Here is a 25,102-nt window from a genome sequence, read left to right as displayed (position 1 = left end):
ATAGTCTCACAGAGTACAGGGCAGGCGACAACTAAATTCCCCTTTGGGACTAGCGGCACCGGGTCGGGAACGCAGCGAGCAGCGTGATATCATCTTGGCAACCGGCAGTCCATCCATCTTCCGGCCGATTACAGAAAGAATTCAGACAAGTGGTCCACAACCATGGCGGAGTATTGGAAATCAGCGGTAGGCAGAAGCTTTCCCATCTCCCGTGTCTCAGCACTGACTTCGACATAGCCCAAGTTTTGGTGCAAGCAATGCAAGATCTTCATTCGCGATACCGCCTTCGAAAAGTCTCAACATGAGGCTACGGCCAAACATCAGGGTAATTTGAAGCGCTTCCTTCGCGACATCCATCGGAACAATGAACAACAACAGCGCGAAGCACAAAGAGCGAAGAATGAGGTTGAGCGACTGCGCCAGACCGTGGCCGGACCTGCGGGTGGGAAAGACGGGGATGCTGCGCCCTGGAAACGTGCGCCCGCACCGGCGCCCAAACCTCAGGAGCGACTTGTTTCTTTGGAAGAAAGAAAACGACAAATGGCACAGCTAGCAGAGATGGGTATTGCTATCCCGGAAGAATACCGCAGTGAGATGGCTTTGGCCGGAGAGTGGCAAACGCTGTCGGAGAAAGTTGTACAACCTTCGGAGGAATCAAAGGCCAGCCAGTCATTAGGGGTACGCAAACGAAAGCATGAAGAGCGTGACGAGGAGGAGGAAGAGGCAAAACAAGAAGCTGAACGATTCGTCAGCAAGGGCTGGGGCTCCCGGACACGAGTGTATCCGGGCGCCCAAGAGGACACTGATCTTGATGCTCTTTTGGAGTCTACGAAAGATATCAAAAAGGGTAAACCTTCAACTCCTGCTGAATCGGCGCCGGAGCCAGAGCCTGAAAATGCATCGGAAACCGTTAAGGGCCAGTTCATGCCGGTCAAGTCAGAAGGGAATGCAGCAGCTCCTGAGACTGGTGAGCCATCTCAAGTCAAGCAGGAGAGTGAGACTGCCCCCTCGGCTCCTGTGACAAAAGAGGAGCCGGAAGACGCTCCGGCTACGGGGGTCGTTTTCAAGAAGCGCAAGGCCAAGGTCATGAGAAAGTAACGGCACCCATCACGGCCAGCATCTTACGAAAATACGTGGAGCTGTTACGTGTTGGCGGTTCTCATTATTACTCCAGTGTATTATTGACGATGCATTATCGTCAGCGAAATTAAACTTGTTGATCGCATCTGCCAGGCGGCTGGGGTCTAGCAAACATTGCTGAAGAAGGACGGATGGTAATGCGATTACGATGACAAGTCTAGATCGTGTTTAAGGAATCCGAAGCCGAGCAGCATACAGATGACTTAATCTGGCATCTACAGAATTACAAGTATGGAACCTGAAGCTGGATATCAAGAACGGCTGGTCCGAGTTGTGCACAGACCGGTGACAGATGCTGGACTGCTTCCATGGGATACATGCAGCCATTAACCAAGCTGGTCTGCAGAATGATGCTCATATCGACATCATTCAGAGAGAGACGACACTGTCAGATAGACACAAGCACTTAGTCGGGTTCATATATCTTAGGGAACGTATTTAGAGACCAGCTGAAGTTTAGCCAAGGCTTTTAGCTGGGATGATGGTGAAGATAGTTGAGACTATAAGGTCATATAGCGTTCCATCAATATAATCAATTAGTGTATTCTCGCACAGCTTTAAAATAAGAATATAAATGAGTGTTGTTGTTAATAGACGCGTGCAGCCATTCATGGTTGTCGGGTTGAGTTGCCACTGGCCGGTTCCCTTTTTTTTTTTCGCTGCCGATGGGAATTTGGCGCAAAACTGGCAAGCGTTGGCAAAAGTCCGGGGGAGAAAAGAGAGTCTTCAAGCGGGCCCGAAGCTCTTCTCTCTTTCTTTCTCTTTTGCGGGCGCAACAACAATTTTAATCGCAATCCCAGCTCCAACCCCCACCCCTAATGCGGAGACTGTCTGGTGCCGAATTGCGTGTTTTGGTGCTATAGTCATTCGGCTCGCTTCTTTTCGCTTATCTGGCCCAGTGCATGGTAAGTTAACGAGAGCTTCTTTCCCATTTGCCTGCCCCGATCTGCCTGCCTCCCGAAACGCGCCCGCCCAACTCCGCTGCCTACCCTTCTCCAGTTGGGGATTTGGCCGCTCGCACAAGAGTCGACGCTCGCAGAAAAGAAATGAAGGCCCGGGATGGCCGTTGGATGTTACGAGATGGCAAACGTCTGTGGTGGTTGCGCCGTTGAAGTGCCACGTTTGGGCGACATGGAGGGAATTCCCTGACGGTCGCATTCAACGTCACCTGGCTTCCGATACCAGCACTGCCCTCGGATCTGCAAATTTCGAGAAAGACCATCCTGCAGACTGCTCCGTTGAGTTTCTGACCATCGACTCGAGAGTCGTGGCCTCTGAAAGTCCTCCGATGCGCGGTCAAGCCGTGGAGCATCAACAGCAGCTCACTCCGTCGCGACCATGCGCAAACCCAGACGCCGGAACCCGTTGACGGTCCCTTACATTCACAGCCAGATACCACTTCGGGCGGCAGTTGCGGTGCTTTTGAGGGTGCATGGAATTTCTGGGCCGAGGTCTGGTCACTAACACGCCTGTCTTCCAGACTAGAGAAAATAGCACCTCGCGATCGTTGCACCCCTGCAAGTTCTTTCAGCCCCAGAATTCTACGTGTCCTCGACAAGTCCTCATCTCACTGTCGGTTTGATCCTATTCAACATTTATTTTTCCAGTGTTCTCGAGCTCCCAAGTGAATAATCTTCACCGTTGAGATGGCCGACACTACAGAGCCGACGAACACGTCGGGCGAGCCGCCTAACCCGGCTCCTGAATCGACCGAATTACCACCTGTTGAGACCACGCAGTCGACAACGACAGACCATTCTCTTCCACCGATAGACACATCTCTGCCTCCGATCGATTCTACTATGCCGGCAATGGACGATCACCTACCCAACCTTGATCATTCGCTGCCCCCGATCGATGCGACAATACCCTCCTTGCCGCCCATTGACACCTCGCTGCCACCACTGGACACCACACTGCCGGCTGCAGATGGGCATTTGCCGGGCGGAGAGCCTGACTTTTCCTTTCCTGACACCAAGTCGTTGACCAATGAAGGTCATGTGTCGGAGCCTACGCATTCAGGGCCAGGAACATCCAGCTTTGATTTTACTGAGCAATCCGGACAGTCATCTACGCCTGCTCCTACTTATCAGTCTCCTGTGAATGGCACCCCGCTGCAACAGCCAGCCCAGCAACAGTCGCAACCACTGCAGCAACAACATCAGCCGCAGCCAGGGCAGCAGCAGACGACGCCGGGTCAGACCCCCCAACCGCAGCAGCCATATCATCAGCAATATGCGCAGCCACCGCAGCATTCACATTCACCTTCCCATCAGTCTACGCCTGCGCCACAACATACACCGTCGCAGCAGCCGCAGCAATATACGCCGGGGCAGCCACAGCCGCATCAGTATCAGCAGCAGCAACAGCCGCCGCAACAAGGATCGGACATGTACCACAACCATCAGAGCCATTCCCCCTCAATGAATGCGCCTTCGATGCAGCCCATGGATCATCATGCCATTTCGGGACAATCGTCGCAGATCCCCCAGGCACCTATTGGCTCACCGATGCCATCCAATATGCCTCCGATGCCGTCAGTGGGCCAGTACATGACCGGATACCCTACCAATGTTGGGCAAATGGGCATGAATGCAAACGCGCAGATGCGCTATCAGCTACCGGGAGATCCCAACAAGCTGTTGTCGGGCGGACGGCATAAGAAGGAGGTGAAACGTCGGACCAAGACGGGGTGTCTCACCTGTCGTAAGCGAAGAATCAAGGTACGTACCAGCAAAATATGACAGAAGAAAATTCGACCCCTCAGCAATAATTGCGACGGGATTGGAGGGAGAGAAAAGGGGGATGCAGTTGAGTTTAAAGAGGCACAGAGAGGCGGGGAGAGGAAGGAATGGCGGAGGGGCGGGCCTTTCGCTTGTGCAGCAGCAACCCCGCCGGTCGCTTGTTGTTGTTTGCGCCCACTCGCCTATCGCTGTGCTCCCCGCCTGCCTGCGCTGCCCTTTTTTCGCTGCCATCCCTCAACCTCCTTCCTCGTGCTTATTCTTCTGTTTCATTATTTTCCAAAGCTCTAGCAGACCACTCTCTGTCGGCTGAGTCTTGCCACTGACTGTTATTTCTAGTGTGACGAAGGGCATCCTGTCTGCCGCAACTGTGTCAAGAGCAAGCGTGAATGCTTAGGTTACGACCCCGTGTTTAAGCAGCAACCCACGCCTTCCGCCATTCAGCCTGCTCCCAATCCTCATCCTTCCTTGGTGGTCAATCCTCAGGATCCCTCCACTTCATATCCCGCTGCGCCTCCGGGTTACATGCCAGCTGCCTCTCAACCGTTTGCCCCGTCTGAGTCGCCTGCCCCGCCGAGTGAACGCTACGATTACGGCACTGCAATTGACCCATCGCTGGACGTGAACAACAATAACAACATGGCCAGCATTCAGCATGCCGTGGAGGGAGGTCTGCAGCCGACGGTCAATCCCGCCATGACAAGCACCAGCGCTACCCCGTCAGAGCCGACCAACGTCAGATGTAAGCTTCATCCAAGAGTGTTTTGCGGTACGTCTGTTAACTGTGAGCAGTAAAACAAGTTCAGATCAGCGACCTTCTCGCACTACGCGGCATTCCACCCCCTCCCCCTCACCCGATTACGTCCCTCCCGCCAAACCGTCTGGAAGAAATTCAGGCGGTCTTCCTGGCGACATACGCCCCCGCCATTGACAAGTTCTTCGAGACTCGGTGGTTCCAGGAGAAGGCATTGACACATCTTTTGGCCAACGCGCAGCTCATGGCTGAGTACTCTGCGTTGATCGATGCGTTCAATGATCCCAACCTGGGCGATCCCAATGTGCTGGCGCGGTTGGAGAGCTTCGAAGCGTCGGTCGTCTGGAGCTCCATGACTTTGTGTCGCCATGTGATGAATGTCTCTACGGGAACTCAACCAGAATTCGATCTTTTGGCTGCTGCCAAGCGGTTGGACGTCATTGAGTCGATGATCACGGGAGAACACCTGGACTCGAACCCGCTGGCGCAGTTTCCAACCCGGGAACCAGCGGCCAACCCTCCTTTGTTGCCCGATCAGCTGACGCAGCGGTCGTTGGATTTCTGGAGCTCAATCGGACACTTCTTGACGCTGCACGATAACGAAGCGAGCTCGGCCAAGGAGATCGATGACACGCTCGCACGGTGCCGTACCTTGCTGGATACCTTTGAGAACCGTGACGTGATCTACTCGATTGCCATTGCCCGGCATCTGGGCCAGCGGTGGGCAGACTTCCCGCGCAGCTTCCCGCAACCAATTACGACGAACGAGAAGGACGCCGGGGCGAAGCTGTACGTGGCGCAGAAGTTCCTGGAGCAGGAAGCGGGCGGCAAAGGCACCACCCAGGTGATCAAGCGCATATGCGGCATGGTGGTTCGGTCCTGGATTGTCTCGCGGGAGTAGATCCGAGCCGGCTGGCATGCACTGACGATATCTATTTGCGACCTGTAATATGAAAAAGCGATTGGCGACTACCTTTGATGATGTTTAACTAGATTTTCCTTTCTCTTTACTTTGCTTTGCTTATTCATTGTTGCCAGCTTATTGTTCACATTTTCCCCAAGTCTGGCCCAGATTGGTTGGAACCGGCTGGTGGGCCATGCTTCTCTCTCTCCCGGACTGCGGACATACGGGGAAGCCGTCGCATCACGACTCCGGAGTTGATTCGCTTCAGTTTCGCTGCAGCTGGATGGCAGTTATCATGGCGTTATTACGGCTGCATTGCTGATAAGGTGGTGGTTTACATTCTTGTCGATTATCTATCTATATCATGGCTCAATTGGCCTGCTTGAATGGGGATGACCTGACAAGCTGCGAGTCTTTTTTTGCAGAAGAATGAATAATGAACATCTTGTATATATGCACCTGCGACTGGCACCCTCTATCGTAGTCTAGTGTATGTACTGTGTACAATCTCTATGGTATTCATAGATCCGCCTGCTCTGGGATCGGACTCTTCAACTTGCCCGTCTCCAGTGCCATGCGGACATTCTCAATCGCCCACTCCTCCATGCCAGTTTGCGTCTGTAGCCATAGCATTAGTACTGAGATAGATCACCACGATTATGATTAGTAATGGAACACCCACCTCAACAGTCCAAGTACCCATATGCGGCACCAACAAGACATTCGGATTGCGGACCAAACCCGGATGTACCGTCGGCTCCTCCTCAAAGACATCCAGTCCAGCCGAATACACCTTCCCACTATCAAGCGCCTGCACGAGCGCCTCCTCATCCATAACAGCACCGCGCGCAGTATTAACAACCACGACACCATCCTTCATCTTGGCGAACTCAGCCGTGCTGATAATATGGCGGGTATGTTTCTATCCATCGTCAGCACATAACCCTCAATCGAAACCACCCAAAAGGCCACAAAAAAAAGAGTGTATGAAGGATACTCACATTCAACGGCAAATTCAAACTAACCACATCGCTCTCCGCCAACAACTCATCAAAACTCACATACCTCGCCCCATCCGCCAACTCCTCACTCAGCTTCCTCCGATTATGATAAATCACCTGCATCCCAAACGCCTCCGCCTTCTTCTTCAAATTCCTCCCGATCCCTCCCATCCCCAGAATCCCCAGCACCTTACCCTGCGGATCATGTCCCAGTCGCGGCGCAGGCTGGCCCCGCCACTTGCCCTCGCGGAGGGCGTGCATGCCCGCGTTGAAGTTCCGCAGTGCTCCGATGATCAGGAACATGTTTACATCGGCGGTGGCGTCGTCCACGGCTGTGGGGACGTTGGAGATTCGGATGGGGGTTGGGGATCGTGCGCTGCATGCGTGCGGGTCGATTTGATCGTAGCCGGCTCCTGCATTCAATCATTTCCTTAGTATATTTTTTACAATAGTGGAGTCTGGAGGGTTTATAGTGTATTGTATGTTAGGGAGGGATGAGCATACCGCAATGAGCCAAATAAACCAACGACTTAGGCAACGCATTGACGAGTTCCTCGTCGACCAGACCGGTGATTTTCACGCTGTCGAAGGTGCGGTAGGCGGCGATGACGCCGTCCAGGGCGCCCGATTGGCATTCTTGGATGAATTCGGTGCGATTCGTGGCTGTTGGGCGGATTAGGTCGGCGATGTCGGAGAGGGAGGACCAGGTTTTGTGGGCGCTGGTAGAGATTATTCTTGTTAGTATGTGGTGGTGGGTTGGTTGTTTGGAGGGGTAGTGTTTGGGTGCGGGGATGATGATGATGATGATGTGATTGATGGGTTAGTGTAAACGTACTGGATGATGTCTCCGAGGAGGAGGACCTTGGGTTTGGGGTCGCTGGAGCCCATTGTTCTTTTGTTTGTGTAACTGACTGATTATGGGTTTTCGTTAGAGAGTAGAGGGGAGGAAGGTAAGTGAGAGAAGTATTGGAGAGAGGTAAATGTCGTGGGGGTTGCCGAAGATAGATCCTCGGGCGGTTATATACCGAGTGGGGGTGGGACTCCACGAGGAGATTACTATTTGGGGAACGGGAATTGGCTTACAGTGTTTGGATTACTGAGAGAAGAGGACTGCGAGTAAATGCCAGATAGGAAAGAAAGAATTAGAGAAGACTTGAAGGATAACAGTCTATACAGAACAGAGATAGGGAAATAACCCCCACGGCCCCGCTCCCGTTATCGAGTTGACACTTCGGCTTCATCTCCGGTTGGTGCGATGTAGAGTATATAGAGACATCAATGGCTATAGTTAAGTATGACTGAGTGAGTCATACGAAGCGCCCTCATTATACAGACTAACTAAGTAACAAACTCCACCAGAATTTAGGGTGCGCCCTCCACCAACACGCGTGTCCAGTCGAACTTCCTCCATCGCTTCTGAAAGCCAGCCACCCGCCGATCTCCACCGCGATGCCAGCGTCCCTGCCGCTTAATCACATCCGGCGCCAGATCCAGCATTCCTCCGATGACTTCTCGGGCGAAAAGATCCCCCCGAGGCCAGCGGTTCTCATCCTCCACCACATGGCCCAGTCCGCCGTCTAGCTCAAACCATACATGGAAGTAGGGCATTTCCCGCGCAATCGACCGCCGGAATGCACTCCGTCCCATACCTTGCTTGGACTTGGCTAGGGTGTCGATCAGCTTGCGGTGCTGGGACCACTCTGCGTCCGAGGAGAGGATGGCTTCCTTGAAGAAGGCCGGAGATGTCTCTCCGAGACTGTAGGGCAGAGGGACCACTTCCATGGCTGCATGTCGCTTGCGATGCGGCTGAGCTGCGTTCTCGTAGAAGATCACGTCGCGACCCTGGTCATGATACATGCGGGTTAGACTCTTCATGAAGTTTCGGATTTCTTCCCATTCATCGTCATCGCACTCGAGTAGGTTCGTGCGGTGCTGGATGGGAACAATGGTGGCACAGCCCTCGTTGAGCTCGGGCTCCGTGGGAAGAGTGAGGAATACCCGCGTTGCTAATGCCACTACGGGTGCAACGGGCGGCGTATTCGTGTCCTCGTGGTGGCAGAGAGGACAGTTGTCGAGGATGCGGTTCATCTTTTGCAGCTCGTTGATGGTGATGTTCTTGATGTCGATCTCGGATCGGTGCACACGTTTGGCCAGCTTGGAGGCATTGTCGTCCATGTATTCCAGGTCATTCTGTCTACGTTAGCATTGTATTCGTGAGTATTTTGGTAATGTACTCACCTCAAATTTCGAGTCTTTGGCAATTCGCTCCGCCATCCGTCGACCGTCGCCTCCAAATTGCCCCCGGGTGCGACGCTCTTCCTGAACCATGTCCTCAATTGTCATTTCGTCGTTTTCCTCTACCTTGCCACGTTCACGGCCGCGCCGGTTTTCAACCGCCTTCACTTCGTTCCGAGTGCCCGCCAGCATCCGGTTCTCCATGACGCCCAGAACAACCACATCGGATTCTTTCCGGTTTGACATGGCAGCTGCGGCTGCATTATAGCGCTCTTCGAGCTCTGCTGCATCTGGCGCGCGCTTGAGCTTGGCTTTCATCATTTGAGCCTTCAATCGGTTGAGTGCCGTCAGATCCAGATGTTGTGTCGTGTTTGGTGGTGGCACAGTTTCCATTGTCTTGCCTTGACCCTGGGCATCAAGTTCCTTGCCTGGGCTGCGAAGATTTTCATGGGAATCGCGGTGGACATTCTCCTCCAGCTTTCTCTCCTGGAAAAGTTCACCCGTAGGCTTCTCCTTGCCCACGTAACCTTCACCGTACCGTTCGCGGCGGTCCAGTTCTGCTTCTTCCTCCCGTGCATCATCAAACGATCGTAGGTCTCCAAACCGGTTCAAGGCGACCTCCTCGACCGATTTGCCAGTCTCTTCTGCCTCCCGATAAACGGCCTTGAGCCTAGTCATTCTCCACTGAGCACCGTCATCACCAAACGTATAGTCCACCTCATGCTGCGCTGGTTGTTCTTCAATCTCCTCCAGCACTTTGCCCTCCTTCAAATCGTGTAAATGGGTGTTGAGCTCCTTGCCGTGGATCTTAAGCTCAAAGTCTGCCTGCAGCATCTTCGGCTTTGGTTCCTCTTCCAAGCGCGTCGTATTGCGTCGCTGAACGTAGTCGACATCGAGTCCATCCGGCTGCATCCAGGCATCTCTCTTCATGCGCGTAGGCTCTTCCTGTACGACTTCCTCCGCCGGGGCAGGCGCGTCCGTCTCATCTCTGCTGTCGCGGTGTCGGCGCTTGTGTGCATGATCACGATCATCTCCATGGTCGGTCGAGTGGCGCGATCGCTTATGACGATTTCCGTCGTCTTCGCTACGCCGCGAATCCCGGCGTCTCTCATGGTCGCGCTCTCTCGACCTGGACGAGCGGTGACGGCGGTGGTGGTGTCTGCGCTCTCGGCTGCGGTCACGGTCACGGTCACGGTCACGATCACGGTCGCGGTGATGGCGATGCCGACTCCTGTCGCTCTGCTCACGTCTTTGTTCCTGCTCCTCCGCTAGCGATTTTTCGAAATCCTCGAGTGTCATTGTGATGGTTGAGCTGCTGAGGAAAGAGAAATGAGGAAGAAGCGAAGAAAAGGCTGCGGACGGAATGACGTCTGGGCGGTCCAGACTCCACCGGAGCCGATCTCTCCATCCCCGCGACGCAACATTTTCCTTTTTCTTCGGCTCCCCGCTTCACTTGTTCGCCCTCAACACCATCCTATCCGGACTTGTCTGAAGCTTTTAGCTTGTCGAGCTTCACATAAATCACTGTTGAGCTTGATAGCTTTGCCGTTACAATTCTTTCATCATGACGCAATCACCGGTGGCCGTCGTCTGCGTCGGCATGGCAGGTATGTCGATACTGCTCTCCCATCTCAATTTCATCTTCTGACGAGCTCTCTTACCTAGGCTCCGGAAAGACGACTTTCATGCAGAGAATTAACTCGCATCTCCACTCGAAGAAGAAGGTTCCCTACGTGCTGAACCTGGACCCCGCCGTCTACTCCGTTCCCTTCGAGAGCAACATTGACATCCGCGACTCCATCAACTACAGAGAAGTCATGAAGCAGTACAACCTCGGCCCCAACGGCGGCATTCTCACCTCCCTCAACTTATTCGCTACGAAGGTCGACCAGATCATCGCCCTGTTGGAGAAGCGCACCGCTCCGAACCCGAGCAACCCCTCCGCCAAGCCCATTGAGCACATCCTCGTCGACACTCCTGGACAGATTGAGGTGTTCGTATGGAGTGCATCTGGAAGCATTCTCCTCGAGACCCTGGCATCTTCCTTCCCTACCGTCATCGCCTATGTCATTGATACCCCCCGCACCAGCTCCACCAGCACATTCATGAGCAACATGCTCTACGCCTGCAGTATCTTGTACAAGACCAAGCTGCCGATGATCCTTGTCTTCAACAAGACCGACGTGCAGGATGCCGAGTTTGCCAAGGAATGGATGTCCGACTTCGATGCGTTCCAGCAGGCGCTGCGGGAAGAAGAAGAGTCGGGTGCGTTTGGTGCAGAGGGTGGAGCCGGTGGCTTCGGCGCTGGAAGTGGATACATGGGATCGCTACTGAACAGCATGAGCTTGATGCTGGAGGAGTTTTACCGTCACTTGAACGTCGTTGGTGTGAGTTCCATGACGGGTGATGGTATTGATGAGTTTTTCGCTGCCGTGGAAGAGAAGCGCCAGGAGTTCGAGCGTGACTACAAGCCGGAGCTGGAGCGCAAGAAGAAGGAACGCGAGGAGACCAAGGCTGCCCAACGGGAGTTGGAGCTGGGCAAGCTGATGAAGGATATGAGCGTCTCCAGCTCTAGTCGTCAGCGCAAGGACGAAGCCGAGACCGTCAGTGAAGCGGAAGAAGAGGCAGAAGATTCGGCTGGCCAGGGAGGGTTCGACGACGATGACGATTCCGATGAAGATGGATATGGCGGTGCTCCCCCAGCGGGTAACGATGAGGGACTCTCACAGCGGTACAAGGATGCGCTGGCAGATCAGAGCGCTCCTTCGGATGCGGATCACAGTTTCGCCAGATACCTGCGCAAGAGCAACATTAACTAGGAAGGAAATGATCTCGCGGGACATGCATTTTGACTCTACATATATCGGTGTACGAAGGCGTTGATATTGGCTTATCATCATGAATAAATGATTAGAATTTAATTCAAAAGCATACTCTTCGACTGACCAGTTCTCAATGGAGTTCGTAGAATGGCCAAGTCCATAGTTAGATGTGACTGATAATCATTCCAAATCCATGTAGCTAAAATAAATTCCATTCCCAGGCCAATAGGCTCAAAGACAGTCTAATGACGTGGAACTGCATATCATCGCAGATTAAGTAGCCTTAAGATCTTGGCTCTACCGTTGCCGAACGGGACACCAACATCGTTCACGAGACCAGTCAGTCAGAACACCATCACACAGCCAACACTTTCAATCCATTCCACATCGCAATAATCCCTGCATTCAATCAAACCCGGATTGAATAATAAAGCAACGGTGCCTGGATTGCTGCGCTGGATGAGTCAGCCGTAGATCTGCCAACTGGGAATGAATGACATCATGGGCGCTTGAGCTAGCAATGACCTCACGAGCTCTACCTTATAAGACAGGTATCGCTCGGCAGTTCTCAGCTACTTCTTCAATTGTTGGTTCCTTTACTCAATTTCAATTTAACGTTAATACTTACAATTTATCACGAACCACAATCAGAACCATATCAGATCTACAACCATGGACGTAAGCTAAACCATCCCCCTACAACCCTCCAACCACTTCATAGGCTAACGCCATGAACAAAAGGTATTCTACGCCTACACTTACTCAACAGCGGGCTGGCTCTCCCTCCAGAGCGTCGCTCTAATCGCCGTGCCCGAAATGATGACCACAATGCTGGAACAAGAAAGCAGACAGCCATCCTGTACCTACCCTCCCCTTCACATATCACCACTCCCAGTAAGCCAAACTAACATCATCACAGCAATTGAAACCTACCTCTCTCGCTGCCTGGGCATGAGCCTCCTCACAATCGCCATCCTAACCGTCATGCTGACCGGCTCCATCCCCCTCACGGCGTCCATCACCGATCCCGTCACAACCGATGACTCTGATCCCAAGGCGCCCTACGCGGTGCCGACGATGCAAGTGACCACCATCTTCCACTTTATTTCGGCCGGGTATGCGTACGCCTGGTTCGCGGATAAGGGCCAATTGGCGTTTGGGGTCGGGATGGTGGTGTCCGGGGCGCTTGCTTCGTTGGGAATCTGGTGTGCGCTTTTTGCCAGCAGTAATGGGAAGATTAGTCGGAAGACCGGGGCGGATAAGAGGACCACGGGGTTTCCCTTCAAGAATAGGGAGGCGGAGAAGAAGCATGGGAAGGGGTTGTAAGGGTTTTTGATGTGGGTTGATTGGTTACGGATGGTGTTATTTAGGTGGTGTTGATGGTGATTTAGATGGTTGGAGATGCGGTTAGAGATGGGGAGATGTTTACTGTACTTATTAACTGCATAGTGCTAACATTGCACCAAATGAATAAAACGAACAAAGATTGGTGTGATTGATTGATCAGCTTTGCAGGTAAAAGGACTTTATCAGTAGTCATCTGGGTATAGGTAGGATGTACGTAGCCTTAGCTTGACGCCGAGCCATGCACTTAACACGATAAAAGTAGGGACGCGTACATACCCAATCCCCCTCACCAACCAAATCCCGAACATCAGATACGTCTAACAAAGTCCGCATCCTATCAACGGGGCATTCCAGCTCTGATATACCCTCCAGAGTTATAATAATGTTCACGCTAAACCCAATCGGCATGAGAATTAGAGGCATATGATTGGCCCACTCGCTAATGACATCATAGGGGCCATACGCTATACCCGTTTTGAGATGGTGCGATATCTATACCTCAGAATAGATCTTTCGATAGGGTTTGTTTTCACGATGAGAATTAGAGGAATTGGGTGATGGGAGGGTATAAAGAGGTGAGCAGGAGAGGTAGGATAGATGGAGAGAAGCAGGGTTTTATTCTTTCGTCCTTCAACTATTGTCCTTCTTTCTCTACCTATACATCTGTCTGGATTCAGTGTGCAGTCGCTCGTTACGTTTTTTCTATCTATATCGCTACTGCTACTTCTATACCTCTGAGAGGGTTATACTTCAACTGGAATATTTCCATATTTATTAAAATACGACTATATACGTACTATCACAAAACAGTGAGTCTCCCACGCACTCACCCTAAACACTGGCAATCTCTAACCCTCACCTTTGACAGTTCCCACTACTATCTGCCTCGTGCACCACCACCTCTCCCTCCCACACAAAAAATCAACCAAAATGGTCTACATCGCCAAGGAAGCCATCATCTTCTTCGTCATCCTCGGCTGTGTGGTAGTCTCTGTCTTCGGATACTCTATCCATTACCTTGCGACCAATGGGTTCTACAGTGAGGAGAGGAATCTTGACTTCCCTCCTGAGCAGAGGATATACATGCGCCAATTACGACTAAGGGATTTGCATTGGATGGCGAGAGATAATGGCATCAAGATTGCGAGTAATACGTCGCCGGTGTAGGGTTTATGGACTGGTCTTTCCTTTCTCGGGTTATGGTTATGTGTGATGGGACATTGATGGAGTTTTATGTTGGGGTTAGGGCTATACTTGTTGCTTGTTTGGTTTGTATTGGGTTTTGGAATAGAAATGCATGTTTGTTTTAGGATATAGCTGGATGTCTGCATGAAGGGTATCTTCTTTCTATGATAATGTTCATCTGTGTCTTTATTTGAGATTTATCAATGTGATTCTCACATGAGATACTCTTGATAAACATCTTGTTTCGATTCTATATACAGTCCTTGGTTCTAGATGATATATTTCGAGTATATTATATGATAATCATCAGTATATCGATACCAACGTAAGTAAATGCGGTCTGCTCATCTCACCAGAAAGGTCTAGTAGCAGTCTTTGCAACTATAACCACTGCTCCCAGCTTGCTAGATAACGCACAAGCTAACCATAATGACAGCCAATCAACCCATGCTAACACGCAGAACACCATGTGATGGACGAGCATATGCCGCTAGCCGAATATGATGCTCGGCCGCCACAGCCCCTCTACATCTGGACCCCTTTCCCTCCTTGTGATAGTAGTCACCAATATCATATACTAAACTAAACCACCCACACACAACCAACCCCAATCACCCATGGAGTCAAATTCCACCCAGCGAGTCTCTCCCTTCCCACCCACTCCCCCGACCCGCGCACCATGGGTCGACGAAATCCATGGCAAGAGCTACTTCTTTATAGACAAGCCGATGTTCGAGGACCTCATATCTCAGAGTGCCTTCGTGGAACATGCCACCTTCAGTGGGGACCAGTATGTGACGAGCAAAAGAACAATCTCGGATCAAATAGAGAAAGGACCCGTGGTCGTGCTAGACATCGAGATGAATGGTGTGAGACAGATGAAGGCAAATCCTAGTATCGATGCTCGTTATGTTTTTATTTGAGCCACCGAGCTTTGAGGCGCTCGAGGTACGGCTTCGGGGGCGAGTAGGGAGTTGGAAGGGTTTGTGTTGCGGGTAGGTGCGCTTAGTTTGTGTTCTGTTGGCTTCGTTGATATGTTCTATGGGATAGAGAGAGGTAGACAGACATGATATACTGCAGTGTGTTGCTAGCCACGCAAGCCTGCCTTCCAAGTCCTTAGCTATTCCTACGAAGTCAATACAATTGAAGAGGCCTTGGCCGGATTCCATCATTACTAACCCTCTCAGCACCCATACCCCCTTTGTAAGAACCAAAAGAACCAGCAAACAGATGCAATAATCTCATATCTCATGCTCATAACTCATGCATACACCCTCACTCCCCAAATCACAAATCACAAGCGTAAAAGAGAGAAAAGAAACCACCAACTCCCCAAACACCACCGCTATACCCACACAATGCAAGAATCACCCTCAAAACAACTTCTCCTCAACATCCCTCTCATCAAACGGATCTCCGAATTCATCTATACCATCCAATGATTAGCACATCCCAACCTAAACCTTACCAACTCAGCCATGGAAGACCTTATATCAACAACATACCCAGATTGAAATCATGATCAACCACGAACTCCATCGCGCGCTGATACTCCTCCTCTGCCCTTTTATTCATCCACGCCGCGCCCGGCGCATCCATCTGCTGTGCCTGCTGTTGCTGTTGCTGTACCTGCTGAGTTGTCTGCGTCGCGAGCGGAGAGTCAATTAGGCTCTGGTTAAAGGCCATCTGTCCCTGGGTGTTCAGAGTAGCGGTTTGTGTTTGAGAGCCGGGCGGGGAGAGTTCTGAGCCGCCGAAGGGAGGAGGACGCGGGTTGGTGAGCTTGTTGGTTGGGGTGCGGGTACCCGGGTGAGAGTCTTCGGAGAGGCCGTGGGATGATTCCGGGGAGGAGGCCATTTGAGAGTCGCCGTCTGGGTCTGTGATGGTTGGTTAATGAGGTGTGTGGGTGGTGGGGGAGACAGGTGGAGGTTGGTTGTATGTGATGGCAGCGGGGAACTGTGTGGAGGAGCTGGTATGAGCACAAACCGGTAGCCATGATATACGATTCTATCAAGTAGGTAATGTAAGCCAATCAATCAAGCAATAGCTGCAATAGAAAACAACAAAGCGAGACAATTCGTTGATGTGCAGTTGAGATGGAAATGTAGGATCGGGGATAAGTTGAGGTCGGCGATCTTAACTAAGCACAAGGCGGCAACCGCCATTTTCCTCCGCTTTTCTGAACTCCTCTTCCAACTAGACGATTTTCTTCCCCTCGTCTTACTTACCCTTCGGTCTTTCTCTCCTTCAAACTAAGCCACCCGGCTAATACATTGGACTTGTTCTTTTTGGTTTACTTACTAGACCCCACTGACTCTGGGTCACGTCGTTCACTTGTTCAGAACCTGTTTTACGCGCTATAGCGATATATCCCTTGGCCATGAGCGCAAAGCCCTCAAGTGGCCCCGACGCCTGGGAGGAGGACTGGGAGAGTCAAGCTGATGTATGTGCACCACTACCTCTGCATGCCGCTGTGCGACTATCTCAATCCCCTGGCTAATCGCTCTCATAGTCGTTCGCTGCAGAATCCGCCCCGCCTCCGCAGGAGAAGAAAGTCTCCTCGAAAGTCACCAAGGCCCAGCGCCGAGCCCAACAGGCCGAATTTAACCGCCAGCTATGGGCCGAGGCGTATGTATACCACATTATGACTATGCGGGATGTTGCCTGACCGTTTCCCGCTACAGAGAATCACCTCAGACGTTTCACTATCTAGAGGCGCGGTCGAATGTCCCGCTCAAGCAGGAATTCAAACCCACCGTCACTGTTCTCAGTCGCAACCCACAAATAGCTACGCGACAATCATCTTCTGTAGACGCTGCCAGCGCCGGTATGAGAAGATTGGGGTTGAACGAGGATGACGACTCTGATGAGGATAGGCCGCCTCAGCCCACACCTGAGGAGCGGCAGGCTATTGCGCTGCGCAATCTGGAAGAGAAGCAACGCAAATATGAAGAAGTCCGGGAGAGGCTGTTCGGTAGCCCGTCTGCCCCTACTTCCGGCGCGTCGTCGCCACGCAGTGCTACCCCGCCTAAACAACACGAGGGCCGAGGCAAAGGGAGAAGCCGTGGGAATGGGCGAGACAACAACCGTGACAAGCGGGACTCGTCTGCTGCATCCGGAAAGTCTAAGCAGCTCTACGATCCGGGGTCTCCTAAACCGAACTCGAGCTTTGGGCCGCGGAGGGAGAAGCAGGGCAGTGTCCGAAGGGAGGATGATTCGCAATCGCCGAGGCAGCCGATCCGCAGTCCTCGTGGCCCTGATAGCAGCGGAAGTGGCGGGTTTAGAATGGGCCATAGGGGTGCCCGTGGAGGCTAGACTACGAAAACGAAACAGCTATCCCTTCACCAGGATTGACGCATTGCGCCTGTCTGTGTTGGTGGGACGCGACTCCAGGTCGCTGCTCAGAATAGTATTAAGATGCTAGATGGTATAGCAGTGACCCGCAACAAGCTAGGGAAGGCCCCTTCCGGAGTTGATCGCATTGGCAACCTGGGACGTGTTTGGACGGTTTTCTAAAGACGTCAGCTTGTGATCGCGTTGTATCAGCAATCCACTTACGAGCGTATCGCTCATAACTATCCAGATAGAGCTCATCGGTGCTCGTGGTTGCCTGGATGTGCTCATTGTTCTCAATAGCATCGACCCATGCTCCCCAGCGACTACCAGGCTCCGGGTCTGGCCACCCACGATAAGGCTTCAAGGCGCGGCGCAAGCGGATAACCCAAGGGGCGACCTGGACATCAACGAATGAGATCTGAGTGCCCAGAAAGAACGGGCCCTGCGCATCTGCGGCGCCGACTAGTGTGTTGAATGCATCTCGGAGCTCCTGTGCATTGGCTATTTGCTTCTGAGTGTCTTGCTCTTGAAGAACACGATAGAAGTTTGGGACGATGTGGCGGTTGATCTGTGATTGTCAGAAGTGAAAGGGATGAGAAGCACGGGTGCATACAAAATCTGTCCATAGTCGGCAATGCGCCCTCAGCTTGGCGTCTCCGGGTGGGAGCAACGGTGTCCCAACATTCAGGTCCTCCAACTAAAGCATGTTAGGATTGGATCAAGTTGGTTCAGTGGCAGGGTTAGAGTCATACGTATTCCAGCAATACGGAGCTCTCGTATGAGCCCCAATCCCCGTGCCGCAAGGCTGGAACAAGTCCCCTGGGGTTCACGTCCAGCAATGACTGGGGCTTCTTGTAGGGGTCAACTTCAATATACTGGTAGGGGATTCCCTTGATCTCAAGGGCAACCCATACGCGCTGTACGAAAGGGCTAGCAGTGGTCAGCGCTGGCGATGTATATATGCATATAAACTAGAGTGAACGTACCAAAAGCAACTTCCATACAACTTCAGTTCATTTTCTTGTGAGCGGTGCGCGACTGTCTGGGCAGCCAGGCCGGTGGCTTTGGTATGGTACTGTTTCTGAATTTGAGTTTGGGTAGCCATTACTCTAGTCTGTGCGCGGTGGTGATTAGAAGGAATATTAATCAATCGAGTCCTGACCGCAGAGGGAGCACGCTTGGATATATTGCCAAACAGCAATGATTTCAACACAAGAATGGATCTTCGGAGCATAATGGATGGGAAGAGAAGGTGCAGTTCACGAGCGGGGAAGATAGTTGGCGATAGGCACTTCTCCGCCGAATGACGTAACACGCTTGTGCCAGGATCAATCAAGAAGAAGATAGAAACGAACTTACATTTAGTGATCTCTTCTCCTTCTTCACCTCCTGCAATAAGAACCGCTGCACACTATTCTTCTTCACGCGGTCACTATCCTCCAGCGTATGACGATGACCCCCACTCACACCGTCGTTCTTCCCGTTCGCACCATTCCCATTTACTCGCTGGATAGTAAAATACCTCTGGCCGTTGACCCCTGGATGGCCCTCTGGTAGAGGTGGGTTCAGGCTCGGCGTTAACAACCCAAACTGCTGGCCTTGAGCCTGTTGTTCCTCTCTGACAGCAGACTCCTGGAGTACTGGGCCGGGGACCCCAAGTCCATCAAGGACACCTAGATCTGACCCCATAACATCGTGGCCCGGGAAGTACTCTGTGATCTTGATTTTTACATCACAGAGATCCCGCTGGCGGGCAGTACGCTTACGTTTCTTTTTGTTGGGATCATTAGATTTCGGTGTCCCTGGAGGTCGACCTTTCAGGCGACAGTCCCAGTAGTGGGAAATCAGCGGTTTGCGTTTGTAGTGTTGAGTTGACCGGTGGGAGTAGACGTTGTCGATGTGTGGGAAGTATGTAAGGAATCTGAGACTTGTCAATAAGGGCATTGTATCTCCAGGAAAGTGAAAATACGCACTGCTCCTCACTTAGAGTTATCATCTCATCGACATTGAAAAGCCGTTCTCGCCATGCATCAAGGTTCGGAGGATCAAGAATGGTGCGGATGTCGACATGTTGGTCGGGTCGTTTTACGAGAGATTGAAGATGAGGTTGTTGATGATGGTATTGATGATGAGACTGATGAGCTTGTTGAGTATAGTCAAGCTCTTCAACGGCGCATTGTAGACCGTGGAGCGAGTCATCGTCAATGCCCACTTGGCCTTGTCGGTGGGTTGGAAGTAGGTGCGGGTCCTGGTGGGCAGCTAGGGTCGACGCGTTTTCAGCGACAGAAGTAAGTGAGGGATGAAGGAGAGTCGAAACTGTAGAGTGTAATGTTGTATCAGCTTCGGATGGGAGGGGCGGATGGTCCATTGTGGTGGACACACTGTTTGATATCGAATGCTAGTTAAATGCTGGTGGTGACGCTGCTTTAACAGTGTGGAGGACAAAAAAGGCGGGGGTTGAGGCGGCAATAAAGTTGAGTTCGTTTGAGTTGGTTTCCGGTTTGGCATTAGCGTTGATCGGCGTTTGTTGATCAACGGTGGGCTCTGGTCCAGCCATAAGTGGGCCTTAATATCTAGTATTTTCCTTCAATCCAGATCTACTACGGTTATCATCTTTTTGACTGGCAAGGAATCAATGAGATCTTTTTCAGATTGTGCTTAGCCAAAGCGAAGTCAAGCAACATACCTTATCTACTCTGTACTCACTACTCAGATACCCTATTAACGTTACCCTCACGCAGGCATCCCACGCGTTGATGTGCGGAGTCTATCGTTCTGCCGGCAGAACTCAATGTCTTCGAAATCCCAAATGAGTAGACGAGACCAAGCTAAGTCATATACTACAATGTACTACATGACAATCCTTCCAGAGAAAAGCCGTAATTTTACAAAGCCCAGTACTACCTTAAATATATGAGACGAGCCCTTTCCAGGTTGGTACTCAGCGTAGGACCTAGTAAACCTCAAAATAGCAACATTCATTCTGATAGTATTAGTACAGGTATAATAGTATGTGATTTATCCGCACGGATCCTGCCTGCATGTCTGCCATGTTCACTGTGTATATCTGCGTACCAAAGTCGACCTGCAATCGCAATAAGTGTACTCGAAGTTTCGCTGGCGAGAGTTTGCGGTCACCAAGGCGGTAGAGGGCCTGGGAGAGAGAACGTATTGACTCCGCCTTCTGTACACACTCGCATCGCTGGCAGTTGGTTCCCCCCACCCACTACCCCCAGATGTCTGAATGATCAGAGTGTCACCTTTGCGTACGTTGGTTGTGCTTTTTGGACCAAGGTCGACAACTCGGTTTGGTTCCAGGTCGGAAGTGGCCTTCCTGATCAACAGATTGACGCCAGCCTCGCCGTGACAGCCCCCGTGGAAACCATCCGAGCTTGGGGGTTGACACTCTGACATGACCGTCAGGCTGACGGGCCTTAGGAACTCAATTACTCTATTGCATCCATCGCCACCATAGAACTGTCCTTGTCCACCACTGCCATGCCGGACACTGAATTCCCAGACTAAGCAAGGGTACTGTCTTTCCAATAATTCGGCATCAATGATTCGTGTCTTTGTTGTCCCTACTTCCATAGCGCTTTTTCCGTGCCAGTCAGGACCAGCGCAGGACCCCCCAACTATTGTTTCTTGATGCATGAAGCCTGGTATGTACGTCCCATCGGGAGCAATGCGGCCCCTAACGCTGAACATCAGGTTATGAAGACGTCCACTGGAATAGATGTCAAAGCACTGCGACATCAACTCCAGAACGTGATGAGAGGCGACCCGCCTTTGGCTGATGGCGTCACCAGACTGAGGGATTGGCGTTGTTCCAGCTTGCGATGGAAGAATGATGTTAATTGGATTGAGTAAACCCTGGCTGAACCGGAGATCTCCCTGGATCCAATGATGCAACAAGTACATTATGGCAGCTTGAGCCACGTGTGCAGGAAAATTAGTCCTGGCTTCACAGTATAATTAGCCGAAAGTATCATAGCACATAAGTGGGAAGCTTGGAGCATACCAGTGCCAGTGAAATCAAAGTCGGCTTCTCCCTTGTCATAATCAACCGTGATTTTCAGACACATGGGACTACCATCACTCATCAAATCGGTCGCGACTAACGGCCTACCGCCACGCTTGTCGTGAACAATTCTTAACAGCTGACGAACCGCGGTCTCGGGCCTTCTTTCCAAAGCCTTGACATACGCCTACCCATTGATTAGTCGGATTCAGCCAACCGCTGATAAGGGATCTCTGCCACTCACCGATATTACATTAATTTCTTGACCCTTCAAGAGCTTCGTTAAAGCTTCCCGTCCTTGCTGGTTCGCGTCAACCAAGACACGAAGGTTGTCAAGATTGTCGGCCTTATAGCTCGAATCACTGCAGTCAGAATGTTGATTGCGCTCTGACAGGACATACTTCTCGATACTTTCTTCGTTGATGGCGCCGTCCTGCACTAATTCAGCTGGTATAATCTCTCCGTGCTCTTGCCAGGGCTCCTTCGATATCAACTCTGATGAATTGGTATATATACCACTGGACGCGCAGTAGAATGCGATGACGCCGCCATGGAATACAGGGGTGACCACAGTAATATCGAGAGGATGAGTGCTCCCGCACAATCCTGGATCTTGGTTAGGTCATGTCGCACAAGTTGTCGGAAACCCTTCGAATCCGACTTACTGGGTTGCCTGAACACAAGAATATCTCCGTCTTGTAGCTTGTGCTTCCAATTTCCGCGGTTGGACTGCACGGCACATTTCAAGGTGCTGATGTGCGATGGACCGAAGGGGGCTAAGTAGTATGATGAGGTCAGCGATTGTACCTATAGGTCGTCTTCAACAAGGCCTTCCTACCGCAGGCGATCAATCTGCTATTTGCAGAGAAGATGCCGCATGATAACTTCAAGTGTTTCTTCATCTCATCGCTCATGTCTGTCCTCCGCAGCATTCGCCTCATCTTCTTCATCGTGGATGAAAATCGATAATCGAATATTGCAAATTGAAGAGGGTCAATCGCGATCTTTTGAGCGGCTAGACGTGCCGTTGGCGAGTCTATGTCGATCACCACATGGCTCCTCAGAATTGTTGCTTGCGCTTTCGGGGTCACGAGAATGGTTTGGGTATCGTCGACGATCAAGGCCGGTCCTTCGATTCGGTCGGCTGTTCTTAAGCTTTCAAGGCGATATACTGGAGTGCGCTGCCAACCGCGCTCCCCGAAATAGACATCTTTACTCATCACCCTCGCCTCGCATGATGGAGCTCGGAACTCCCCTAGGCGTGCAAGTTGCTGGGCTGGAGATAGATCACTGGGGGGCTTCTTGACCCCGACTGCACGCAATCGGACGGTGCAGGCAACTACCGGCCGTGCTGCTATGAAGCCATACTTCTTTTTGTGTACGTCTGCAAACTTCGTTGTGAGCTCCAACTCATTTTCCGGTTTCGAGATCGCAATGATGGTATCGGAACCTTCATAGTGCATAAGGATCTCGACCTTGAACTTGATGCCGTCTGCATCCCCAATCCCCCGTTCGCGAAGCTCGGATTCCGCCTTAACTCGTAATGAGGCCTCGATTTCCCGGATTCGAGAAATGGTATCTCTGCGAAAGACGCATTCAAGCGGCTCTTCCAGTTCCGAGACCAGACTCCCGAAGGCCATGCCGTACGCGGATAGCATAGAGCTGCGGTGATGCAGGATGACCCGGTTGATGCCCAAAGAAGATGCAATGGAGCAAGCATGCTGGCCTGCAGCACCACCAAATGCAACGAGGTCGTGGCTACTAGCCTCGTGATCTCGTGTTTCTGTCTGCCTGCGAATAGCGCGACACATATTCTCTTCTGCAATCTGCAAGAACTTGAGTGCCACTTGCTCTGGGGTCAGCTTAGTTGCCTCTGAATTAGCACTTTTGTTAATATCCGAACACAGGCCGTTGAACATCCTTCTGGTCACTGAAATATCAAGCCCATTGTCCCCATTTGGTCCACAGACCTTGGGGAAACACTCTGGTACCAAGCGGCCCAAGAGCAGGTTCGCATCAGTGACTGTTAAGGGTCCCCCTTTCCGATAACAAGCTGGGCCAGGTTGTGCACCGACACTGTCGGGCCCTACTTCCGCCGACCCATTCGACCAGTATAGTTGAGAACTTCCGCCAGTCGCAATAGTGTTGATGTTTAGCTGAGGCAACTCGATGGTATTACCGGCCAGCGTTGTCGTTACACGTTCGAATTCACCCGCAAACCGCGATATTTCTAGTGCATGGTCAGCAAGGAGGGACCATCAGGGTTGTTCAGTCAAACCGCTTACTTGTTGATGTACCGCCCATATCAAAGCCAATGAGCGGTTTGCCGGATGATCGATCATAACAGGTCGAAGCATATCCTAGCAGGCCACCCACCGAACCGGACAGGATACCCTTGCTCCCCACAATATCGTGTATATGAGCCATTGTTCCATCATTCTGCATGAATTCGCATGGGGGAAGAGTGGAATCCCTTTGCTGACCGACAAACAAGTTTCTAAAATGCTCGACATGTTTTCGTATGATCGGTGTTATGTATGCGTGCAAGGTAGCCGATTCGGCGCGTGAGACCAATCCAATCTACCACTGTCAGCCTTACCATCACAGAAGTATGGCTCAACCTCTGAACACAATAGGGAACTCGACATACCTTTGGATTCAGAAGGGAACTGACTGTCACATTGAGACCAGCCTTCCTGGCCAGATCTGCCAGTCTAAACTCATGGTTTGGATAGACAGAACTGTGCATGAGGCAGATGCTTACACTTCGGATTCCACGGTCATGCATTTCCACAAACTGCTCTTCAATGATACCCCAATACGGTTCTCGCATGATCCGTATAACTTGCTGCGAGATACCTGTGTCAAATTTTGTACCCGGTTCAACATTGGCCACTTTGCCTCCCGGATAGTCTGGAGGAGGTTCCAAGATTACTCGCTCGTCTACCTCAAGAACCTTCTCGTACAACGCCATCGGCTTCGGAACGGTGAAGCCGAAGAGGTCAAGCGGTGCTTGGTCACCAAGCAAGAGAATATCACGGAATCCCTTTGTGATCACCAAAGCAGACCGTTCGCCCTTTCCTTCTGAAAGAGCATTTGCCGCCACTGTCGTACCCATGCGGATACTCTTCACTTCACTCAAGTCAAGTGGCCGTCCGCGTGGTATCTGGCTCCCGCTAGCAATCTCAAGTACACGACGAATACACTCTGTTGGTGCGTCATGGTACTTTTGCGGGTCGACGGAAGGCAGCTTCAAAGTGATATCTGATTTACCAGGAACTGATGCATAGATATCAGTGAAGGTGCTACCGCTATCAATGGAGATGCTGATTCCCGAAGCAGCCATATTGATATGTCTGATTCTGTCTGGATGCTTTCAACTCAACTTCCCTCAGAGCTCGAAGGCCCGGGGGCCTTGCTCCTTTAACCACCAACTACTACTGCATACTACATCATGGTTGCAAGGGTTCTGTGCTCATGCATCCCAGCACGAATGAACCGGCATCTACCTGGAGTAGGGCTGAGCCTATCACGCCAAGACATGTGAACTGCGGCATACAGGCAGCCGCAATTGATGCCTTGGTGCCTGATCAGGCTGCTGCGGCTTGCAGACAGCCGA

General features: G+C 51.7%; 12 protein-coding genes across 12 annotated transcripts; 7 read left to right on the top strand and 5 right to left on the bottom strand.

Moving 5' to 3' along the window:
* Positions 1-162: 162 nt before the first annotated feature.
* On the top strand, positions 163-1,098 carry BO83DRAFT_387554 (putative formin binding protein; the record flags this gene model as incomplete). Its single annotated transcript, XM_025532720.1, has 2 exons — positions 163-186; positions 238-1,098. 2 exons carry the CDS (start codon positions 163-165, stop codon positions 1,096-1,098), a joined length of 885 nt encoding a protein of 294 aa, XP_025389909.1.
* A 1,608-nt stretch (positions 1,099-2,706) lies between these two features.
* On the top strand, positions 2,707-5,959 carry BO83DRAFT_242743 (putative C6 finger domain protein). The gene is made up of 3 exons (XM_025526976.1): positions 2,707-3,863; positions 4,221-4,623; positions 4,674-5,959. The coding sequence occupies exons 1-3, from the start codon at positions 2,787-2,789 to the stop codon at positions 5,534-5,536; spliced, it is 2,343 nt and encodes a 780-aa protein (XP_025389908.1). The 5' UTR covers positions 2,707-2,786; the 3' UTR covers positions 5,537-5,959.
* A 9-nt stretch (positions 5,960-5,968) lies between these two features.
* On the bottom strand, positions 5,969-7,514 carry BO83DRAFT_416203 (D-mandelate dehydrogenase-like dehydrogenase). The gene is made up of 5 exons (XM_025534683.1): positions 7,376-7,514; positions 7,045-7,259; positions 6,541-6,953; positions 6,222-6,461; positions 5,969-6,157 (listed from the first exon to the last, which is right to left on the bottom strand). Exons 1-5 carry the CDS (start codon positions 7,426-7,428, stop codon positions 6,059-6,061), a joined length of 1,020 nt encoding a protein of 339 aa, XP_025389907.1. The 5' UTR covers positions 7,429-7,514; the 3' UTR covers positions 5,969-6,058.
* Positions 7,515-7,747: 233 nt separating this feature from the next.
* On the bottom strand, positions 7,748-10,087 carry BO83DRAFT_377386 (putative cell cycle control protein (Cwf19)). Its single transcript, XM_025530977.1, has 2 exons — positions 8,779-10,087; positions 7,748-8,730 (listed from the first exon to the last, which is right to left on the bottom strand). The coding sequence occupies exons 1-2, from the start codon at positions 9,685-9,687 to the stop codon at positions 7,903-7,905; spliced, it is 1,737 nt and encodes a 578-aa protein (XP_025389906.1). The 5' UTR covers positions 9,688-10,087; the 3' UTR covers positions 7,748-7,902.
* Positions 10,088-10,227: 140 nt separating this feature from the next.
* Positions 10,228-11,705, top strand: BO83DRAFT_407308 (putative ATP binding protein). The gene is made up of 2 exons (XM_025533944.1): positions 10,228-10,382; positions 10,441-11,705. Exons 1-2 carry the CDS (start codon positions 10,340-10,342, stop codon positions 11,592-11,594), a joined length of 1,197 nt encoding a protein of 398 aa, XP_025389905.1. The 5' UTR covers positions 10,228-10,339; the 3' UTR covers positions 11,595-11,705.
* A 538-nt stretch (positions 11,706-12,243) lies between these two features.
* Positions 12,244-13,100, top strand: BO83DRAFT_377383 (uncharacterized protein). Its single transcript, XM_025530976.1, has 3 exons — positions 12,244-12,275; positions 12,339-12,456; positions 12,517-13,100. Exons 1-3 carry the CDS (start codon positions 12,270-12,272, stop codon positions 12,921-12,923), a joined length of 531 nt encoding a protein of 176 aa, XP_025389904.1. The 5' UTR covers positions 12,244-12,269; the 3' UTR covers positions 12,924-13,100.
* A 475-nt stretch (positions 13,101-13,575) lies between these two features.
* BO83DRAFT_377382 (uncharacterized protein) lies at positions 13,576-14,220 on the top strand. Its single transcript, XM_025530975.1, has 2 exons — positions 13,576-13,753; positions 13,813-14,220. The coding sequence occupies exon 2, from the start codon at positions 13,875-13,877 to the stop codon at positions 14,109-14,111; it is 237 nt and encodes a 78-aa protein (XP_025389903.1). The 5' UTR covers positions 13,576-13,753; positions 13,813-13,874; the 3' UTR covers positions 14,112-14,220.
* A 500-nt stretch (positions 14,221-14,720) lies between these two features.
* Positions 14,721-15,152, top strand: BO83DRAFT_377381 (P-loop containing nucleoside triphosphate hydrolase protein). The gene has a single exon (XM_025530974.1). It carries the CDS (start codon positions 14,747-14,749, stop codon positions 15,050-15,052), a length of 306 nt encoding a protein of 101 aa, XP_025389902.1. The 5' UTR covers positions 14,721-14,746; the 3' UTR covers positions 15,053-15,152.
* A 217-nt stretch (positions 15,153-15,369) lies between these two features.
* Positions 15,370-16,239, bottom strand: BO83DRAFT_377379 (uncharacterized protein). The gene is made up of 3 exons (XM_025530973.1): positions 16,113-16,239; positions 15,635-16,003; positions 15,370-15,555 (listed from the first exon to the last, which is right to left on the bottom strand). Exons 1-3 carry the CDS (start codon positions 16,120-16,122, stop codon positions 15,503-15,505), a joined length of 432 nt encoding a protein of 143 aa, XP_025389901.1. The 5' UTR covers positions 16,123-16,239; the 3' UTR covers positions 15,370-15,502.
* A 267-nt stretch (positions 16,240-16,506) lies between these two features.
* On the top strand, positions 16,507-17,441 carry BO83DRAFT_387547 (uncharacterized protein; the record flags this gene model as incomplete). The annotated part of the gene is made up of 3 exons (XM_025532719.1): positions 16,507-16,569; positions 16,639-16,754; positions 16,811-17,441. 3 exons carry the CDS (start codon positions 16,507-16,509, stop codon positions 17,439-17,441), a joined length of 810 nt encoding a protein of 269 aa, XP_025389900.1.
* A 43-nt stretch (positions 17,442-17,484) lies between these two features.
* On the bottom strand, positions 17,485-19,830 carry BO83DRAFT_462898 (glutathione S-transferase family protein; the record flags this gene model as incomplete). The annotated part of the gene is made up of 7 exons (XM_025537304.1): positions 17,485-17,638; positions 17,685-18,030; positions 18,076-18,159; positions 18,215-18,392; positions 18,449-18,753; positions 18,822-19,383; positions 19,436-19,830. The coding sequence occupies 7 exons, from the start codon at positions 19,828-19,830 to the stop codon at positions 17,577-17,579; spliced, it is 1,932 nt and encodes a 643-aa protein (XP_025389899.1). The 3' UTR covers positions 17,485-17,576.
* A 686-nt stretch (positions 19,831-20,516) lies between these two features.
* On the bottom strand, positions 20,517-24,829 carry BO83DRAFT_309269 (5-oxoprolinase; the record flags this gene model as incomplete). The annotated part of the gene is made up of 7 exons (XM_025527394.1): positions 20,517-21,424; positions 21,484-21,670; positions 21,728-22,089; positions 22,149-22,259; positions 22,322-23,713; positions 23,769-24,063; positions 24,113-24,829. The coding sequence occupies 7 exons, from the start codon at positions 24,827-24,829 to the stop codon at positions 20,517-20,519; spliced, it is 3,972 nt and encodes a 1,323-aa protein (XP_025389898.1).
* Positions 24,830-25,102: the final 273 nt, after the last annotated feature.

This window comes from Aspergillus eucalypticola (genome assembly GCF_003184535.1).
Source record: "Aspergillus eucalypticola CBS 122712 chromosome Unknown BO83scaffold_8, whole genome shotgun sequence".
NCBI classification, from domain to species: Eukaryota; Fungi; Ascomycota; class Eurotiomycetes; order Eurotiales; family Aspergillaceae; genus Aspergillus; species Aspergillus eucalypticola.
This window is presented reverse-complemented; position numbering and strand designations above follow the sequence as displayed.

Bases quoted from the DNA above. Each gene is read 5' to 3' on its own strand.
- BO83DRAFT_242743 (XM_025526976.1), top strand. From the start codon at position 2,787: ATGGCCGACACTACAGAGCCGACGAACACGTCGGGCGAGCCGCCTAAC. The intron at 3,864-4,220 runs GTACGTACCAGC...TGTTATTTCTAG, and splicing joins GTCGTAAGCGAAGAATCAAG to TGTGACGAAGGGCATCCTGT. The intron at 4,624-4,673 runs GTAAGCTTCATC...AACTGTGAGCAG, and splicing joins AGAGCCGACCAACGTCAGAT to TAAAACAAGTTCAGATCAGC.
- BO83DRAFT_416203 (XM_025534683.1), bottom strand. From the start codon at position 7,428: ATGGGCTCCAGCGACCCCAAACCCAAGGTCCTCCTCCTCGGAGACATC. The intron at 7,260-7,375 runs GTACGTTTACAC...AATCTCTACCAG, and splicing joins CTCCTCGGAGACATCATCCA to CGCCCACAAAACCTGGTCCT. The intron at 6,954-7,044 runs GTATGCTCATCC...GATTGAATGCAG, and splicing joins GGTTTATTTGGCTCATTGCG to GAGCCGGCTACGATCAAATC.
- BO83DRAFT_377386 (XM_025530977.1), bottom strand. From the start codon at position 9,687: ATGCAGCCGGATGGACTCGATGTCGACTACGTTCAGCGACGCAATACG. The intron at 8,731-8,778 runs GTGAGTACATTA...TAACGTAGACAG, and splicing joins CCAAAGACTCGAAATTTGAG to AATGACCTGGAATACATGGA.
- BO83DRAFT_407308 (XM_025533944.1), top strand. From the start codon at position 10,340: ATGACGCAATCACCGGTGGCCGTCGTCTGCGTCGGCATGGCAG. The intron at 10,383-10,440 runs GTATGTCGATAC...TCTCTTACCTAG, and splicing joins CGTCTGCGTCGGCATGGCAG to GCTCCGGAAAGACGACTTTC.
- BO83DRAFT_377383 (XM_025530976.1), top strand. The intron at 12,457-12,516 runs GTACCTACCCTC...ACATCATCACAG, and splicing joins AGAAAGCAGACAGCCATCCT to CAATTGAAACCTACCTCTCT.
- BO83DRAFT_377382 (XM_025530975.1), top strand. From the start codon at position 13,875: ATGGTCTACATCGCCAAGGAAGCCATCATCTTCTTCGTCATCCTCGGC.
- BO83DRAFT_377381 (XM_025530974.1), top strand. From the start codon at position 14,747: ATGGAGTCAAATTCCACCCAGCGAGTCTCTCCCTTCCCACCCACTCCC.
- BO83DRAFT_377379 (XM_025530973.1), bottom strand. The intron at 15,556-15,634 runs GTATGTTGTTGA...TGGATGGTATAG, and splicing joins TGATCATGATTTCAATCTGG to ATGAATTCGGAGATCCGTTT.